This window comes from Miniopterus natalensis, chromosome 5 (genome assembly GCF_054644295.1).
Source record: "Miniopterus natalensis isolate mMinNat1 chromosome 5, mMinNat1.hap1, whole genome shotgun sequence".
NCBI lineage: Eukaryota > Metazoa > Chordata > Mammalia > Chiroptera > Miniopteridae > Miniopterus > Miniopterus natalensis.
This window is the reverse complement of record NC_142085.1, coordinates 8,366,381-8,386,550: the sequence shown is the minus strand read 5'-3', so window position 1 is coordinate 8,386,550 and position 20,170 is coordinate 8,366,381. Positions and strand designations below refer to the sequence as shown.

At 42.2% G+C, this 20,170-nt stretch overlaps 1 protein-coding gene and 1 pseudogene across 1 annotated transcript in view; both read left to right on the top strand.

Moving 5' to 3' along the window:
• The window catches only part of NUDT3 (nudix hydrolase 3), a 96,221-nt gene that overhangs the window by 46,604 nt on the left and 29,447 nt on the right, over positions 1-20,170 (top strand). The window contains exon 2 of the mRNA XM_087817344.1: positions 17,528-17,638. Coding sequence (XP_087673470.1) covers positions 17,528-17,638 — 111 coding nt within the window. The remainder of the gene's footprint in view (positions 1-17,527; positions 17,639-20,170) is intronic.
• Positions 14,453-15,974, top strand: LOC107545601 (keratin, type II cytoskeletal 8 pseudogene; annotated as a pseudogene).

Sequence of the window (20,170 nt, the reverse complement as noted above, 5' to 3'; positions counted from 1 at the left end):
TCACCAAGACACATCATAATTAAAATGCAAAAGGCTAAAGACAAAGAGAGAATCTTAAAAGCAGCAAGAGAAAAGCAGCTAGTTACCTACAAGGGAGCACCCATAGGACTGTCAGCTGATTTCTCAACAGAAACTTTGCAGGCCAGAAGGGAGTGGCAAGAAATATTCAAAGTGATGAAAAACATGGAACTACAACCAAGATTGCTCTACCCAGCAAAGCTGTTATTTAGAATTGAAGGTCAGATAAAGAGCTTCTCAGACAAAGAAAAGCTAAAGGAGTTCATCGCCACCAAACCAGCACTACAGGAAAAGTTGAAAGGTCTTCTTTAACAAGAAGCTAATGAACAAAAGAATCTGGCAAACTAAATAGATCCAGAGACATTGACGCATGTAACAGACGATCATATTTTAGAGGGAAGAGGGGCGGAGGGTGGGAAGAGATTAACCAAAGAAGTTATATGCATATATGCATAACGCATGGACACCGACAATGATGGGGTGAAGGCCTGGGGAGGGGGTGAGAGTGAGGTGGAGGGGGTCACTTGGGGGGGAAAATAGGACACCTGTAATACTTTCAACAATAAAGATATAAAAAAAGAAAAGAATAGTACATTATGAGTAACTAACTAACTGGGTTTATTCCAGAAATGCAAGGCTGATTTAACATTTGAAAATCATTTAGTCTAATTCACCACATTAAGCGGCTAAAGAAAGAAAAACCATGTCCTATTAATAGATTTAGAAGAGACATTTCCTAAAATTCAACATCCATTTATTTTAAAAAGCCTTAGTGAACTAGAAAGGAACTTCCTCAACATGATAGAGGGCATCTACTCAAAATAGCTAACATCATACTTAATATTGAAAGAAAAAGTACTTTCCTCCTAAGATTGGGAACAAGACAAAAGATGCCTGCTCTCCCCACTTCTGTTCAGCATTGTCCTTGAATTCCTGTCCATTACAGTGAGGCAAGGTAAAGAATGAAAAGATACATAAAGAGGAAGAAGTAAAACTGTTCTTATTTACAGATGACTTCATTATCTGTGTAGAAAATCCTAAGAAACCTATGAAAAAGCTACTAAAACTACTAAGTGAAGTTAGTATAGGTACAAGATATAAGGTTAATGTACAGAAGTCAGTTGTATTTTTGTATACTAGCAATTAACAAATTGAAAATTTAAAAGTACCATTTTAAATAGCATCAAAAGGGAGGGCTTCCAGTTAAGATGGGGAGGGGAGTAGGCAAATTCTGTACTCACCTCCTTCCACTACCACATCAAAATTACAGCTAAACTACAAAAACCATCATTGAGAACCATGTTCAACAGAAGTCCTATAGCTAAGGATATACAGAAGAAGCCTTGGCAAGACTGATAGGAGGGGCAGGGACTTGGAATGGGCTGGCCCTACCCCCACCTGTGGCAGTTAAAAATCAAGAGGCATATCTCATCTGCAGAGTTCCCCCCTGAGGAGCTAGGGGTCCCAGCCTCAAACCAGGCTCCCCAACTGAGGGTTCCAGTGCCAGGAAGAGAAAATCCCCATAACTTCTGGCTGTGAAAACCCGTGGAAATTGTGGCTTAGTGAGATAGAGGGCTTCTGAAGTCCCAGGCATTCCTCTTAAATGGCTCATGCACAGACTGACTTGGACTCACTTGCTCTGAGTTCATGTTAGGACAGTAGCTTGAAATATGCCAAGGGCATATGGGGAGGAACTGAATTGTCTGGCTTTGGGGTAATAGCTGGAAGGGCAGCTTTCTCTCAGACAGAAGTGCTAGCAGAGAAGCCACTGTTTTTTTCTGAGCCTCCCCCCACTGTGCAGGCAGGCAAGCATCATATCTGAGTCTCCATCAACCTGGCTAACACTGTTTGCCTGCCCTAGTGATTCCCTGAGACCACACCCCACCCACCTTTTGGGCCCACCCAAGCTGGTTCCAGTGGCTTTTCCATAGAAGCAGCCTGTCTCGGCTCATGCTGCAGACTTTCCTAAAATCTGTCAAAGGTTCACAAACCCCATATAAGCAGCATCTGACCTCAGTGTGCTCCTTACCCCTTGCTAAGCAGCCCCAAGCCTGGCTCTAGTGGCAGCCCACCTCAGTTCACAGCTTAGCCTCTCTCAGGCACCTCCAGGTCCAGCAGAAGTGGCAGCCGTCTGCAGATCACTTTGTAGTTCATACAAGTGGCCCAGGGCACAGGCAGTGGCTGACCTTGGCCTGCACCTCCCAAGAGGCCCCAGAACCAGCACACCCAGTGGTCAGCTTCAGACCACACCAGAGCGCCACCCAACCACCTCCACAAACGACATGCTCAGGGCAGATTTGGCAGGCACCAGAGCTCTGCTAAAGCACATCCTGCTCTGTAGGGTCAGCCCCTGCACAACAGCTCCTCCCTTATAGTCATAGCCAGTCCTCTGAACCAATCAGCCTGAAGGTCAGTCCCTCCCATCTTCATGCCAACAGCAATCAAGGTTCATCTACAACAGGAGGGCACACACAACCCATACAAGGGACACACCTGGAACAGGCAGCTCAGGTAACTAGGGAGATTGCAGTCTTGGGCCTCACGGAACAGCTACTACATAAAGACTGGAAGATGTAGCAGCTCTACATAATACATGGAAACAAACACGGAGGCAGCCAAATGAGGAGACAAAGAACCATGTGCCAAATGAAAGAATAGAACAAAACTCCAGAAAAAGGACTAAACAAAATGGAGATAAGCAATCTACCAGATACAGAGTTCAAAACACTGGTTATAAGGATGCTCAAAGAACTCATTGAAAACTTCAATAAAGAGATAAGAAATATAAAAAGGAACCCGTCAGAAATTAAGAATAACTGAAGAATGCACTAGAGGGAATCAACAGTAGATTATATGAAGCAGAGGATCACATCAGCGATTTTAAAAATAAGGTAGCAGAAAATACCCAATCGGAACAGAAAAAAAAAAAAATTTTTTTAAATGAGGATAGTTTAAGGGGGCTTTGGAACAACATCAAACATACCAGCATTCACATCATGGGGGTACCCCTGTGAGAAGAGAAAGATCAAGGAATTGAAAACCTATTTGAAAAATAATAACAAAACTTTCCTAGCCTGGCAAAGGAAATAGACATATAAGCCCAGAGAGACCCAAACAAGATGAACTCAAAGAAGCCCACACCAAGACACACAATTAAAATACCGAAGAGAGTATTAAAAGTAACAAGAGAAAAGCAGTTACCTACAGGGGATCTCCCATAAGACTGTCAGCTGATTTCTCAACAGAAACTGTGCAGGTCAGAAGTGACTGGCAGTAAATATTCAAAGTAATGAAAAGCAAAGACTTCAACCAAGATTACCCAGCAAAGCTATCATTTAGAATCAAAGGACATATAATAACCTTCCCAGACAAGAGAAAGCTAAAGTTCATCACCACCAAACCAGTATTACAAGAATGTTAAAGGGACTTCTTTAATAAGAAGGAAAAAAAAGATAAAGAATATGAATAATAAAATGGTAATAACTACATATCTATCAACAATTACTTTAAATGTAAATGGATTAAATGTTCCAATCAGAAGAAATAGGGTGGCTGAATGAATAAGAAAACAAGACCCTTGCCCTAGCTGGGTGGCTCATTTGGTTGGAGTTTCCATCCCCTACACCAAAAGTTTGCAGGTTCAATCCCTGGTTGAAATGCATGCAGGAGGCAACCAATTGATGTTTCTCTCTCTCCTTCTCCCTTTCTCTCTCCCCCCCCACCAAGAGAAAGAAAAACACCCTTACATATGCGGCCTAAAAAGTCTCACTTTAGGTTGAAAGACAGACTGAAAATAAAGGGATGAAAAAAGATATTTCATGAAAATGGAAACAAAACAAAACAAAGGCTGCTGGTAGCAATACTTATATCAGACAAAATAGATTTTAAAATAAAGCCTATAATGAGATAAAGAGGGACCCAGCAATTCCACTTTTGGGTATTCATCCAAAGAAACCCAAAACATGAATTCAAAAAGACATATTCATCCATAAGTTCATTACAGCATGATTTACAATAGCCAAGATATGGAAGTAACTTAAGTGTCCATCAGTAGAATGGATAAAGAAGGGTATACATGCAATGGAATATTACCCAGCCATAAATATTGAAATCTTGCATCTGTTGCAATATGGATGGACCTAGAGAGTATTGTGCTGAGTGAAATCAGAAATGCCATGCGATTTCACTTATATGTGAAATCTAAAAAAACAAACTCATAGATAGAACATTTTGATGGATGCCAGATGGAAGGAGGGTTGGGGAGATGGGTGAAAAAAGCGGAAGGATTTAATAAGTACAAATTGCTAGTTTCAAAATAATTATCGGGATGTAAAGTATAGCATAGGGAATACCGTTCCATAATATTGTTACAATATGTGTGGTGTCAAATGGGTACCAGATTTATCGGGGTGATCACTTTGTAAGTTACATAAATGTCTAATCACTCTGTTATACACCTGAAACTAATATAATAGTATATGTCAACTGTAAGTGAGAAATAAAAAAATATTTAAAAAAAATAAAACAGCCCAGACAGTGTGGCTCAGCGGTTGAGCATCAACCTAGGATCCAATAGATTGATTCGATTCCCCATCAGGGCACATGCCCAGGTTGTGGGCTTAATCCCCAACAGGAGGCAGCCAGTCGGTTCTCTCTCGTCATTGATATTTCTATTGCCCTCCCTCTCCCTTCCTCTCTAAAATCAATTTAAAAATATACAACTGTGGTTTAAACTTTGGCATCTTCAGTTAAATTAAAATGTGATTAATGTGTTGATGCTACTTTGGTGACACAATGCCTGCCTTTTTACAGTGTATTCCTATTGTTCTAAGTCTGTGTGTGGGAAAATAACGTAGTTTATGGGTGTCGGGAATGCTGTTGCTGTGGCTTTATTTTAATGACCTCCAGAAACTTGAGTGTTCTAAATATTTCATTCACTCCATTTGGCTTTCAGAAATTTCCTAAGTAATAATGCTTGGCATTCTTCTTGGTCAATTATAAAAGTCTTATATGCTTGTTCTAAAATATTCAAGCTGTACACAGGTTTGAAAGTGAAATGCCTCCTCCTCCTCAGTGCCAGCAATTGTACTGCACAGAAGCAATCATTGTTTCTTGGGTGAATGCTTCCAGATGGACATTTAAATTGAGGTTTTGAAGTTCCCATCCACATACAGAGAGTGTAGAAGCCTAACTTCTCCTGTAGGTACCTCAAACTGTTTTTCCTTTTCCACACATAGTCCCCTCCTGTATTTATCTCTCGAGAAATGGGTATCTCTTGTCCACCTGTCAACCCCAGGAAGACGCCATAGCCTCTATATCCCTTTCATGGCACCCTCGTCTGTAATTAGTTCCCACTTCCTGTCATTGCTGTCTCCTAAATGACTTGAGTCCACTTGTTGCTCCCCATCTCCAGGGATGCTGATTATGTCCAGCTCCCTTGTCCCCTCTAACTGACCTGTCTGTCCCACCTCCAGCCCATCACTTTTCCAGCCTCCAGATTCAGGCTTTGGAAACAGAAGTGAGATTGCTGTGTTCCTCCTCACAACCAGGGAGGATTCCCAGTTGCCATAACTCTTTGGTGCACCTGCCATATGAACTTTTTTTACTGGTGCCGGTCTAATTTATTAGCCTCTGCTGTTGCCCCCTTAATGTTTTCCGTCATGCACCCCACACCGTATCAGACTGCTGCAGTTTCTCAGCGTTTCCTGGGTACTGTTTCCTGTATTTGCCTTTGCTATCACAGTGCCCCTTGCCTGGGACGCCTCTTTTTTCTGGGTTCAATAAATTCCTCCTCTAGGCCCAGCTAAAATGTTCGCTCTTGAAAAGGGACCCTGTCAGAATCTTCTTTCCTCCATAATAGGCCTTACCAACATGATGTTGTGGCTGCTCAGGCCCTTCATTAGATCAAGGGTTGGAAAACTTTCTATGAAGGGCCAGAGGGTAGACATTTTTGGCTTTGTGGACCACATGGTCTCTGTCAAAACTGCTCAACTTAGCCATTGTAGCTTAAAAGCACCATACACTGTAGGTAAATGAATAAGTGTTTCAATAAACTTTATTTATGGACACTGAAATTTTAATTTCATATAAATTCACATGTCAAAATATTCTTTTGATTTTTTTCAACCTTTGAAACACTATTCTTGGGTCATGGGCCATACAAAAAACAGGTGGTAGGCTACATTTGGCCTGTGGGCCAGTTTCCAGTCCTTGCATTAGACAGTGGGCTGTTCAAGGGTAGACTTTATATATTTTTATACGTCTCTGCCCCCACACTCACCCCTATGCTTCAGTTCATTTCTAAACAAATAATGACTGGATAGCAGTTCTTTATGGAATAAATGCTCAAGTAAGGAATTACCTAAAATATGGTAGTTTCTAAACAAATGTGAAAAATAATAGAGATTCATACTGAGAATTAGTAGTCATTTTTTATATATATCAATAAACATTTTCAGAAAAGAAAGTGTAAAAAGGTTGCATAATATAGAGGAGTACTCCTCAATGTATATGACAACTCTGCCAGTAAAGATCTAATAAATAAGCAAATACTCTGCACATGGGAGAGAAAATTGAAAAGTGCTCCAGATCCTTGATTTGAATCAAAGATTAGATTAAAATGCCTTCTCCATCTTTCCCTTGTCCTTACAACTGGCCTGAAGAAAACAGTGGTGTGGCTTTTATCCAGTGGCAGTTACATGTTTTCAGAGGGTGTTTCATTTGGCCTTAGTTACGTCATGGATATAATGGGCTCTCAGTGGCTCTGTGGTCCCAGTCAGGCATGTAGACCATGGTTTGAATCCTGGCTTAGCACCGACCCTTTCTGTGCCCTTTGCCACATCTCCAAATCATCTAAGGCTTGGTTTCCTCATTGCTGTAATGGCAAGAATTGCACAATACCTGGCTTGCATGGTTGCTTAAAAAGTAGAGATCCTATAGTAAAAAATAGAATATGTAAAAAGCCAGCACATGGCTTAAAGTGGGCACCGAATAAATACTCCTGCTGCTGTAATTATTTATTTCCCCTTGGCATTTAGTCTGTTTCCTTTCAGTATTTACAAGAGTTGTGGGAGGGGGTTAAGGTTTACAAGAACACTTTGGATGTTCCATGTACTTTCAGTCTTTGTTTTTAGTTTTATATAACCTGCAAATATGGCCAAGTTTACTGATTTCTTTAGTCTTCTTTTTAGAAATAAAAAAGTCATTGAATAACAGGCAATATAAAGTGTTATGTGTGCATATCTTAACATTTAGACATTAATTTGAAAAGACAGGGCAGGACACTCTCGCTTAGAAGTCTGGTACTATACTCCATACCCTCTTGACTCATACTTAGGAATGATACCTGTGTATAATAGTTTGTGTGTGTCACTACCTTTTCATACTGTCCTTAAAATACCTTGTTGCTCCAACAGTAAAAATTGTCAGCATATCTGTTCACAGCACAGTATGGTGTTTCTTTGGACTAGGCAGGGAATTTCCTTTTTTGTTAAATAAACAACTTGATTAGATAAAGTGAAAGGATGTTTATAAGGAGTTTTGAAAACTGTTTATGTCTACTTTTTCCTCCTTGTAGCAGTATTTTGAACTCCTGTGTAGGGAAAAAAAAATAGCTAAGGGGTAAAATGGCTTTAAAACTCTAGGAACTGAAACAACTAATACTTGGCTCTGTGATAATTCACTGATTTAATTTGAACAGGTTATTTCACCTCATACTCAGCTTTACTCAGCTTTTAAATAAAGGGTCATTGTACATAAAATCTTGTGGCAGCTGTTCTATAAAAAAAAAAGGAAACTCCTATTTATCTGGAATCCAAGCAAGTGCAGAAATTACTCACTGTTATGTTGGTCTTATTTTTAAGAAGGGATGCATAAATGACTAGAAAGATTGTCTGTAGAAGCAGTCTGCAGAGTATGTCACAGATTTGATAAGGTGCAGTCCTTGTGCCATCTGGGATACCAGAAGAGCTTTCTGGCAGTAATAGCAGGGCTGAGGGGCTGTCAGCCGGGGCATTACATTGTTGGACATGAGATCATGTTAGGGGCATTACTGCATGCAATTTTCTGGAAATTGGTAATATGTCTAAGATATAGCTCAATAATCAGGATTTCCCATGATGTAGTTTATCACCGTAGATAATCTAATTTTTAAAGAAAATATTTCAGATTCTTTAATAACCTGGGATACCTGGAATAGGTCAGCCATTACTATACTCTTGGTGGTGGGAATGGAAACTTGCATGGCACGAACAGTAGGTAGAGGGAATGGGGATAGCTTCTCTAGCTAGGGCTCTGCAAATGCACATGTTCCCGCCTGGTTAGTCTCATCCTGGCTGGAACAGTCTGAGACTTTTTTTTCCAAATCTCAGTCTCTTTCCCTCTTCTTAGCTCCAGTTCACATTTATGGTTGTCAACTAGAAATATTCATTAGACATCTCATTGAACTATCCAGTTCCTGTGTTCAGAGGACAACCTCCCTGAGGTTCCCTCCTCCACTGACCCTGCCACATTCTCCTTGGAGGGCAGTCTACCAGTGATCCAGCCCTCATCCTGTCAGTCACCTGGTCCTGTGGATTCTTCCTTCTGTGTATCTGGAAACCTGTCACTTCCTTCTAACTTCCACTTCTGTCCTCATTCTTTCTCAGCCTGAATTAACTGCAAAAACCTAGCCTGTTACCAAGGTTGTCTATCACCAGCCCAAGTCAAAGTGACTTTTCTAAAACTCAGATGGGGCTATATTATTTCTTTTTCTTTTCTTTTTTTTTTTTTTTTTAATATATCTTTATTGATTTCAGAGAGAGGAAAGGAGAGGGAGAGAGAGATAGAAACATCAATGATGAGAGAGTCATTGATCAAGCCCGCAACCGGGCATGTGCCCTGACCGGGAACCGAACCCCGATCTCCTGGATCCTAGGTCGTTGCTCAACTGCTGAGCCACGCCCGGCCAGGGGGGCTATATTATTTCTTAAACAACTTCAGTGACTTACTTATTACCTTCAATTTTCCATCCAAATTCTTTATAATAGGACCCCTGCCTTTTTTCAACCTCCCTAAGTAACCCCTTCTGTATGCTCTCTGCATTCCCTTTTTTTTTTCTTTTTTTTTAATATGTCTTTATTGATTTCAGAGAGAGGAATGGAGAGGGGGAAGGAGAGATAGAAACATCAATGATGAGAGGGTCATTGATCGGCTGCCTCCTGCATGCCCCTTACTGGGGATGGAGCTTGCAACCCGGGCATGTTCCCTGACAGGGAATTGAACTGAGATCTCCTGAATCTAGGTCGATGCTCAACCACTGAGCCACGCTGGCTGGGCTGCATTCCTTTCTAAAAGTAGTTGTTTCTTCATTCAGTCATTGGTCCATTCTTTCATTTGCTCATCAAACATTTATTGGCCGCTTGCATGTGTCAGGCTCTATGCTTAGGAATTGGGTGTGAGGCAGTCAGCAGAACAGATCCTTAGACATTTCACTGACTTCTCACTATTAATCAGATAGCTTAGGCTATGCTGCAGTAACACATTTACCCCAGAATCTCATTGTTTTAGCACAACAGCTTATTCCTTGTCATGATGCCTATCAGTCATAGGTTTTCAGAGACTCTGCTTCACACAGGAACTCTCTTCCATTCAGGGACTTGGGCTTATAGCTACACCAACTGGAACTCATCATTTCCTTGGGCACTGTGACAGAGGAAGGTAGAACCTGGGTGGGCTTCTCCCTGCCTCAGAGCAGAAGTGACATATCCCTTCTCACGTTTCACTAGCCAGAACTAGTCAGATGGCCCCACCTAACAGCAAGGGGGCTGGATACTATAGGCAAGATCATGAAATACCTATGATCATTATGGCCTCTGGCACAGCCACTGAAATATATTTAGTCACCTGACTTCTTATTGGTCTCTCCACTGGACTTTAAATTTCTCAAGAGCTGAGGCTGAATTTGCCTTGTTTTTGTATCCCAAGCACCTGGGCACACAGTAGGTGTCTGATGATTTGTTTCCCCCTAAAATGTCCTTCTTGAGCTTGGATTTAACGCAAGTAACTTCTTTTAAGAAACTTGCCCATTCCATCCCTCTGCTGCTCCCCCCAGCCTGGGATTGGTGTATCTTTTAACTGTCATGGTACCCTTGCTTACCTCAGCCAAGACACTCCTTACCCTGTGTTATTGTTGTTCTTTGGTTTTTATTTTGTTTTGTTTTTTCTTTCTCCACTCAGTTTCTTTAGGGCAGGGGCGATGGCTTTCTTTTATATTCTTTTGAAAATTTATTTCAAGCAGTATTTTAAAACCTAAGAAATAAAGCATTACTGTTTCAGATGAAGCCTTTATGTAAATCTCCCCCCACCCCAATTACGTTTATCATTCCCACGTTTTCCTTTTTTTTTAATCCTCACCCAAGGATATTTTTTCTATTGTTTTTCAGAGAGAGTGGGAGAGAGAGAGAAACATCGATGTTAGAGAGACACATCGATTGGTTGTCTCCTGAACACACCCGGAGTGGGGCCAGGGGTTGAACCGGCAACCGAAGTATGTGCCCTTGGCCAGAATCGAACCCAGGGCTCCTCAGTCCACGGGCCTATGCTCTAACCACTGAGCCAAACTGGCTAGGGCTCCACATATTTATTTTTCACTGCACATGTGTCCCTAATCAATGCAATGATTTCCCTCTGCGTCCATGTGGGTAACAAGTAGTTCTAGCAGGGCCACTGGTATCATGAATGAAGGAGTTCATATATGGGTGGTGTGTTCTCTGGGTACATTTATCCATCTCTGCATGCACTGATATCACCTGTCTCGATGACAAGTGTTTTGTAGAAGGTCTGATACCTGGTCAGCCAGTCTCCCACTTTGATCTGCCTGCAACTGAGTTGCGTGCCCTTGGCTGAAATGGAACCCGGGACCCTTCAGTCTGCAGGCTAATGCTCTAACCACTGAGCAAAACTGGCTAGGGCATAAACTGCAGAGGTTTTAATTTCTGCATCTTCTGTTGCTGGCTCTTGATGATGCTTAATGAATGTTTGTTAAATAAATGACAAATTCTATTTTTTTTCTTAGTATGTCATTTTCAGAATCTTTTAGGAACTTTGCCATTAAATTTCTTTTTAGATAATTTTGTATTTAAAAATCAGGCTTCTGCCCTACCCAGTTTGCTCAGTGATTAAAGTTTCGGCCCACTGCCTGAAGGGTCCCGGGTTCCATTCCGGCCAAGGGGGCAAGTGTGGGAGGCAACCAATCGATGCCTCTCTCTCACATGGATGTTTTTCTCCCCCCCACCCCACCCCTTTTACTCTTTCTGAAAAGCAATGGAAAAAATATCCTCAGGTGAGGATTAAAAAAAAAAAATCTGAATAAGAATTTAGTGACTGGAACACCATTTACTATTTTATAAGGTAGGAAAGGAGTAAAGCCTCTGGCTAAAGTACAGAATATTTTGGGTGGGGTTCTTTTTTGTTTTTCTCTTTTCCCCAGTAAATTTTTGATAGGTTGTCAGGGAAACTTACTAAGGAGAACTATTTACTGGTAGTAGTGTTTGCTTTCAAATGTGACTACCAAGTAAAGAGGTTTGCTTTCTCTCTCCAGCCTCAGCAATACATAGAATCTTACCTCATATAATCATGCTTTGAATGTGCACAGCAGTAACATTTATTAGATTTACTAATTAATATTTCACATTGATTGAAATTTAGAAATTAAATTATACTTTATGTTAGAGATTTCTTTTTCTTTGCTTTAGCTCTGAAATCTCCCTGTAAAGGTCTTTCATTTGGACTGTAACCTAATTGGACAGCCCTAATCAGCCTTTGAAGCAAATGCTTAGGTTTAGAATGGCTGGTAACCAGTTTGCCAGGAAGTGGGGGAACTCTAGGAAGAAAGACTACATAATATTATATAGTAAATCAATGAGGGATTAACCCCCTTTTATACTTTTTCTTCTGGAATTTTTTTTTTTAAGGGTGTTATTTATTGATCAATTGTTGATTGATTATTGTTGGTTTTTTTTTTAAGGGAGGGAGAGAGAGAGAAAGACAAACATTGATGTGAGAAAGAAACACCGTCTGGTTGACTCCTGTGCATGCCCCGACCAGGAATCAAACTCGCAACCTAGGTATATGCCCTGACCAGGAATTAAACTCGCAGCCTTTTGGTGTACGGGGACCATGTTCTAACCAACTAAGCCACCCTGCCACGGCTCTTCTGGAACCTTCCTTGAAGATTAAATAGATATGACTTAACTGCCATTGTCTAGAGTTATCTTTGGAGAACTTTTAAAAAAGAAACCTTTTTAACTTGAATTAACAAACAATTATATTTGGACTTATTTTTCTTTTAACAAGGAATGTTTTTTTTAATGTAAGGTTAGCCCTAGCTGGTTTGGCTCAGTGGTTAGAGCGTTGGCCTGAGGACTGAAGGGTCCGGGTTCAGTTCCGGCCGAGGGCACATACCTCAGTTGCAGGCTCCATCCCCGGCCCTGGTCAGGACAGGTGTGGGAGGCAACCAGCCTATGTGTCTCCCTCACATCCATGTTTCCCCCCCTCCCCCTCCCTCCATCCCTCCCCTCCCCTCCCCTCTCTGGAAAAGCAGTGGAAAAAATATCCTCAGGTGAGGATAAAAAACAAACAATGTAAGATTGGCCCCAGTTACTGGAAAGAATGGGTATGGCAGTGATTCCCTCCCCCTTTTTTTTTTTTTTTATGGAAATAGTGTATTACTTTAGCTTTGTAACATAATATTACAAAACTAAGGGTAATCTTTTGAAAGGCTGCTGTTCTGAAGTATAGACTCTGAAGAAGAGAGTAGTGGCATTGACTTCATTAGCTTTTAAAGAATTATTGTGATCTTAAAAGTAGTTTTATTTTATTGAGGTGAAGTTCACATAGCATAACATTAACCATTTTAAAATGAACAAGTCAGCCCAGCCGGGCGTGGCTCAGCGGTTGAGCGTCGACCTAGGATCCAGGCGATCGGGGTTCAATTCCCGGTCAGGGCACATGCCCGGGTTGCGGGCTTGATCAGTGACTCTCTCATCATTGGTGTTTCTGTCTCTCTCTCTCCCTCTCCTTTCTTCTCTCTGAAATCAATAAAGATATATTTTTTTAAAAAATAAAAATTAAATAAAAATGAACAAGTCAGTGGCATTTAGCAACCACCACTTCTATCTAGTTTCAAAACACTTATCATTCCAAAATAAAACCCTGTGCCATTGCTCCCCATGCTTTCCTTCCCCCAGCCCCTGGCAAGCACCAGTCTGCTTCCTGTCTCTGTGGGTTTACCTGTTCTGCATATTTCATATATATGGAATCATACAGTAAGTGACTCTTTGAGTCTGGTTTTCACTTAGCATAATGTTTTCAAAGTTCATCCACCGTGTAGCATGAATCAGTACTTCGTTCCTCTTTATGATGGAATGCTGGTCACTCCATGTGCGTATGTGCACACTTGGCTTACCCGTGCATTCACCTGAGTCATTTCTGCTTTCCGGCTGTTGGGAAGAACGCTGCCGTGAGCATTGGTGTGGGTAAGTGTTTGAGTCTCTGTTTTCAGGTCTTTTGGCGTTTTCCATTCTGAGAGGAATTGCTAGATTGTATGGTAATTTTATGTTTAACTTTTTGAGAAACCACCAAACTGTTTCCCATAATACCTGAACTATTTTACATTCCTACCAGCAATGTATGAGGGTTCCAGTTTCTCTGCATCCGGTCAGTACTTGGTGTTTTTATTTTTACTTATTTATTTTTTAAAAATATATCTTTATTGAGAGAGAGAGAGATAGAAACCTCAATGGTGAGAAAGTCATTAATCGGCTGCAGCCCGCAACCGGGCATGCTCCCAGACTGGGAATCGAACACCAATCTCCTGGATCCTAGGTTGACACTCAACCGCTGAGCCATGCCTGGCTGGGCTACTTGTTATTTTTAGAATTCAGCCATTCTGGTGGGTGTCAAGTGGTGTTTCATGTGGTTTTACTTTGCACTTCCCTAGTGACCAATGTTGCATCTTTTCATGTGCCTGCTGGCTCTTTGTATATTTTCTTTGGATAAATGATGTTTGTCTCTTTGTTGTTGAGCTGCAAGAGTTCTTTATATATTTTGGATATCATACCCTTATCAGATAGATGACTTGCAAACATTTCCTTCCATTCTGTAGGTCGTGTTTTCACATTCTTAATAATGTCCTTTGATGCACAGAAATTTTTAATTTTTATGAAGTCCTATTTATCTGTTTGTTGCTCATGCTTTTGGTGTCATGTCTAAGAATTTGGCATATCTTGTCAAATCCCAAATCATTAATATTTACTCCCATTTTATAGTTTAACTCTTACATTTAAGTTGTTGGCCCATTTTGTGTTAATTTATGTATATGGTATGAAGCAGGAATCCAGTGAGGACTCCTACTTAAAAAAAAGTTTCAGGCAGCTTTTTAGCTGTTTCTTGAATCTCTGTCTGGTACGGCCTCCTTGCCTCCACTCCACCCTCCACCATACCCACAAGGGTGACCCAGAAGATCTACAAGGTCCCCGGCCTTCAGCAGCCACTCATATTCGAGTGGATCTGGCACCTGCATCCACTCTTCAGCCTTTTCCCAGGTGGGCAGTGGCTACCAGGTTCGCCTGGGCTCCAACATGAATCGAGCCGGGGGTTATGGCGGGGCTGGGTATATGGGGAGCATCACAGCTGTCCAAGTGAACCAGAGCCTGCTGAGCCCTCTAAAGCTGGAGGTGGACCCCAGCATCCAGGCTGTGTGCAACCAGGAGAAGGAGCAGATCAGGAGCCTCAACAATAAGTTTGCTTCCTTCGTCAATAAGGTGCGGAGCCTAGAGTAGCAGAATAAGGTTCTAGAGACCAAATGGAACCTCCTGCAGCAGCAGCAGATGACTCGCAGTAACATGACCAACATGTTCGAGAGCTGCATCAATAACCTACAGCGGCACGCCGGCCCAGGGGAAACAGGCTGGAGGCAGAGTTCGGCAACATGCAGGGGCTGGTGGAGAACTCGAAGGGTGATATCAGCAACCGCACAGAGATGGAGAACAAATTGTTCTCATCAGGAACAATGTGGATGAAGCTCACATGAACAAGGTGGAGCTGGGTTCCTGCCTGGAAGGGCCGACCAATGAGATTAGTCTCTACAGGCAGCTGTATGAAGAGGGGATCGGTGAGCTGCAGACCCAGATCTCTGACATGTCCGTGGTGCTCTCCATGGACAACTGCTCCCTGGACCTGGATGGCATCATCCCTGAGGTCAAGGCCCAGTATGAGGAGGTCGCCAACTGCAGCCAGGCAAAGGCTGAGACCATGTACCAGATCAAATATGAGGAGCTGCAGATGTTGGCTGGGAAGCACAGGGATGACCTGTGTCACACAAAGATTTCTGAGGTGAACTGGAACATCAGCTAACTCCAGACTGAGACTGAGGACCTCAAAGGTCAGAGGGCTCCCCTGGAGGCTGCCATCACTGATGCTGAGCAGCATGGGGAGCTGGCTGTAAGGATGCTCAGGCCAAGGTGGCTGAGCTGGAAGCCACTCTGAGAACTGGCAGCTTTGTGAGTACCAGGAGCACATGAATGTCAAGCTGGCCTTGGGTATGGAGATTGCCACCTACCCCAAGCTGCTGGATGGCAAGAAGAACCAGCTGGAGTCTGGGATGCAGAACATGAGTATCCATACCAAGACCACCAGCAGCTACTCAGGTGGGCTGAGCCTGGCTTATCAGAACCTTGACTATGCCCTGGGCTTTCAGGCCAACTTGAGCTCTTGCAGAGGGTCTGGCTCCTTCGGCTGCATCAGCACCAGCTCCTCCAAGACAGTGGCTGTGAGAAAGGTTGAGACCTACAATGGGAAGCTGGTGTTCTTGAGTCATCTGATGTCCTGCCCAAGTGAAAACTACTGCAGTCCCTCCTGTCCTCCAAGCCGGTGGGAATGGAGCTGTGCAGGGGAGCCGTGGGCACAGGAGACCCACCTGAGGCTCAGTCCCAGTCCTCAGCTCACCCTTTGGATGGGGGAGTTTACTGCCTGGGGGACCACCTCTTACCCATGCCCCCAACTAAAAGCCAAATCAGGTGTTTCTTTCTGAAAATAAAGTCTCAGCTGGCTCTGCCAACCCTTAAAAAAACTAATAATAATAATAAAAACAAAATTTCATGAAGCCTCCACATTGTACTTTTAATATCCCTGATTAAACATATATACATACCAACCCAAAACTACTGTGGATTTTATATTATTTTAAATTATTTTACATTGTATTAAAGCAGAACTTACATATATTTAAAAAATAGTACTTGTAAGCATAACACATTTTCTCAGTCCACAGGCTATATATCAGTGGCTGATTCATGGACTGACTTCTTGTAACTCTTTGGTCCCCTCTGGGCGTGCAGATCACAGAGTTTGTAGAGGATCATCAGGAATATCTATGATGACAGGAAGTAAAGGGATTAAGCATGAAGAAAAGTGTGGGATTTCCAAGGGCTGATAGTTGCAGAGACCTCAGGGGGAGAGGAGATGACTGGAAGGTAAGGTAGGTGACAGAAAGTCAGTGGTGGAATCTGTAAAGGCTAGAGAGGAGGTACTGTTTCTCTCAGGCAACAAAGATGACTGTAGAGTAGAAGTTAAGAGCTGGGGGTGGGTTAGGGGTGAAGGGCTCAGGCAAGGAATATGGTTTGGGTTAAGGACAGAGGCTCGAAGACATCAGAAAGTGATGGTTTCGGAAGCAGTTAAGGATTCCTTTAGTTTTGGAAATAATGCCGACCCAACTCTACTCCCAAGTGAGTACAGCTAACTGTTTAGCACTGTCCTAGAGAGAAGTAAGGAAGAGGGACTAGGGAAATTCAGATTTTATTTCAGCCGTGACTAAAATGCTGGTTAAGTTTGAATTAGTAAACGGTATTTATATCAATATTTTTGTGTGTGTTTGCTTTTCTTTTCACTTCTTAATAAAAGTTTATAGTAAAAAGTTCCAGTTTATCTCAGCTGAAAGCATGATGAAAAGAATTGTTCTACTCATGAGGATAAGAAAATTAGGTTCTCAGTGCACACTTAGAGCCTAGGGTGGCACGTTGTATGGGCCTGTGGCCATCTGATGGAGCAGGAGCTAGGACACACAGGAGAGAAAGTGTTGGAACTGGAACCAACCACAGCTAAGGACTTCTGTCCTTCTGGCCCACCCTTCACAGCACTCACCAGCTCATCATAGATAATCTCTTTTATTTTTTTGTCAGCTCTGTTCAAAGGGCTTTAGAGAAAGAAATGAAGGAGGGGATAGATGGGACAAGTGACAGGATCTGAGGGGAAAGCAGAGGTAATGGCCATTGGTTTAGATGCCCTTCTGCTTTTACTGGGCAGATAGTCTATTTTTCAAAGAGAAACGAAAGCTGCCTTGCAAAAAGTGATTTGGAGAGGTATAAACAAAGGGGTCATAGGTACTTTTACTTTTGTGGTGTTTAAACTCTGAATTTGTGTGAACGTATCTTTTGAGTTTTTAACCACCCCACATGACCTTTGTGATTTTCAGGTGCTACTCGTGAGCAGCAGTCGCTATCCAGACCGGTGGATTGTCCCTGGAGGAGGCATGGAGCCTGAGGAGGAGCCGAGCGTGGCAGCAGTTCGTGAAGTCTGCGAGGAGGTACGCACCGAGAGAGAGGAGCACGGCGTGGGCGTGCCCTGTGATCGGACCTGTCACGTCTGATGAACACGCCCATGGTCATAGAGAGAAGGCATGTAACAGCATGTGCCTCCTCGAGTAAAGAGGCGATCGGGTTGTGTCATGGTAATGTTTATCAGGCTCCACTCCACGCAGGGAGCGGACTCACAGTAGTGACTGTATCTAATTATATCAGACAGCCCTGTGATTTCCCATGGCTCTCTTCCAACATCGCGTCTCTTAACCTGGGGCAGAAGATCAGGAATCAAATAGTTCATCAGCCCTAAGAAGTAAGAACAGGCAGTCTTGGTATAAACTGCTCCTTCTCATTAACCTTTGGGTGAGGAGGAGGCGGTCCTTGTTCTCTGTGCTTCCTGGGCTCTGGCCATAGAGCAGCGGCTAAATCAACAATTCTGTTACCCTAAAGCTGTTAATGGTGCAGCTCAAGAGTATCTTTTAAAAAATTTTTAATTTAGTCACATGATACTCAACATACAGGTGTTGAGTTTCTCAGCCATGCCCAGTATATCTAACTAGATACTCTAGAATAAATAGAAGAAGTAAAGTCTTAGGCCCTTATTTCCTTACTTCAGGAGCTTACAGTTAGGTTGGAGAAACAGAGAGAGAGTGCAATTCAAAACCAGGAGGAAGGAACTAATGTTTCTCCAGAGCCTCTTGTGGCAACAGCATGCTCCACCCTCCTTAACCTTAGGATTTAGGACTCCTAATTGGTGCTTTAAGTTTCATCACCCCCATTTACTTCCCCTCACCACATGATGCTTTTAGATCCACTTCCTTGTTCCAGAGGGGATGTAAGACTGATTCTAAGAACATGTAAAATAGCACTTAGAACAGGTTTAAATTCTACATTCTTTTTGTCCTCTTAGGCTAATCTTACCCTTGGAATACTCAAAGAATTCTCATGTCACTCACATTTCATCATGTGTCTTGTATCTGTAGCTAGATTGTAATGTCTGAGGACAAAGATTATGTTTCCTATTTTACATCCTCCCTTCCTGCGCCTAGTACACAGCCTGATGAACAGAAAGTAGTTAATGCATGCTTCTGTGACAGATGGGACAGTAAAAGTCCTGAAGAAATATCCCAGATGGAAATGATCAGTGCTCTTCTTGGAGGACCCCAAAGGTTTCACTATTGAAATCAGTGTGGTAGGGCAGTTGCTGGACCTCAGCTGCATCCTTTTGATTCAGATCCACTTGGCTCCTATAGGTTGTAAGGCACTTAAGGCAAAAGTGATGTTTGACAGAGTTACTGTAGCAGTTGTGGATTCAGACAGGTTGTTGGAAGACCTGAAGTAGAATGCTGGTTTTAGAATTGAGAGAGAAGAAAAAGTTCAGAGACCTTGCAAAACTTGCTACTTGGTTTTAAGGGGGGGAGGGGCGGGGCTCTGACAGCTCTACCTTTGTAGAGGACACTTGGATTTGGCTATATCTCAGGAAAACTTATATTAGTAGTTGTTAACTATTCTTGTTTTGATTTTGATGTTAGGATTATGTAAGTGCAACTAAGATGTAGAAAACTAGGTGATTGCTATAGGACATATAATGAGGGAGTAGGACAGGAATTAGGGTACCATGCTTCCCCTTTGTTTCCTGGAAATTATGCACCATCCTTCAGTAGGTAAAAGGAAGAATAGGTTGCTTGTGATGTGACAGGGTGAATGATCTAACAGATAATTAAACTATACTTCTCATATGTTCAGTATCTGACCTACTCCTGTCTATCTGGAACATCTCATCACAGTACCCACACTCCTAATGCTGTGCTCCTTGAAAGAATGTTCACCCACATGTTCACAGTGGTTATCTTTGGGTTAGTTCATAGATTATCACATTTTTCTGCATTGAACATATATTTACTTTGTTACTAGAAAAATAGTCTGTATGAACAAGTGGACTGAGATTATTAGGTGGCTTAACTTGGCATTGTCAGGCCTAGGTACCATTAAATTCCACCTGTTCTGAAGCTTTGTTCAACCAGCTTAAAAGTTTCAGCATAGTGGCTGAACTTCAGAAACAGATAAATCTGTAGAACTTGAAATATTAGCAGTCACATTTAAAGGGCTAAAATATTCGCTTTTGTAAACTGGCCTCCATTTTTTTAGTTACTTATAGTCAAAACCCTATTATAGTGACCCTCAAAGAGTTCATGGGGGAGGCTTTCTCTCAGTGCTAGGCAGGCCTTGGTAACAGTGCATCTGTAGCCCAGGGCAGCAGAGGCTTGCATGAGCCAGCCATGTGACAGTCTCTCTAACAAAAAAGAAAAGCACCTCTTTGTGTGGTTTTCAGAGCTATTATTTCTTGCTGATTCAGTGGGAAAGGTAAAACTGTTGGCTAACAGGGGGGAAAAAGAGAAGCTGAGTCTGAAGCTGTTCTGTCTTCTGTTCATCTGTTACATTTCCATTCCTTTTATGCAGTCTCACCTCAGCCAAACCAAGAGAATTATTACAAAGATACAGAACATCTGAAAACTGAAACAGGAGAAAGTTATGTG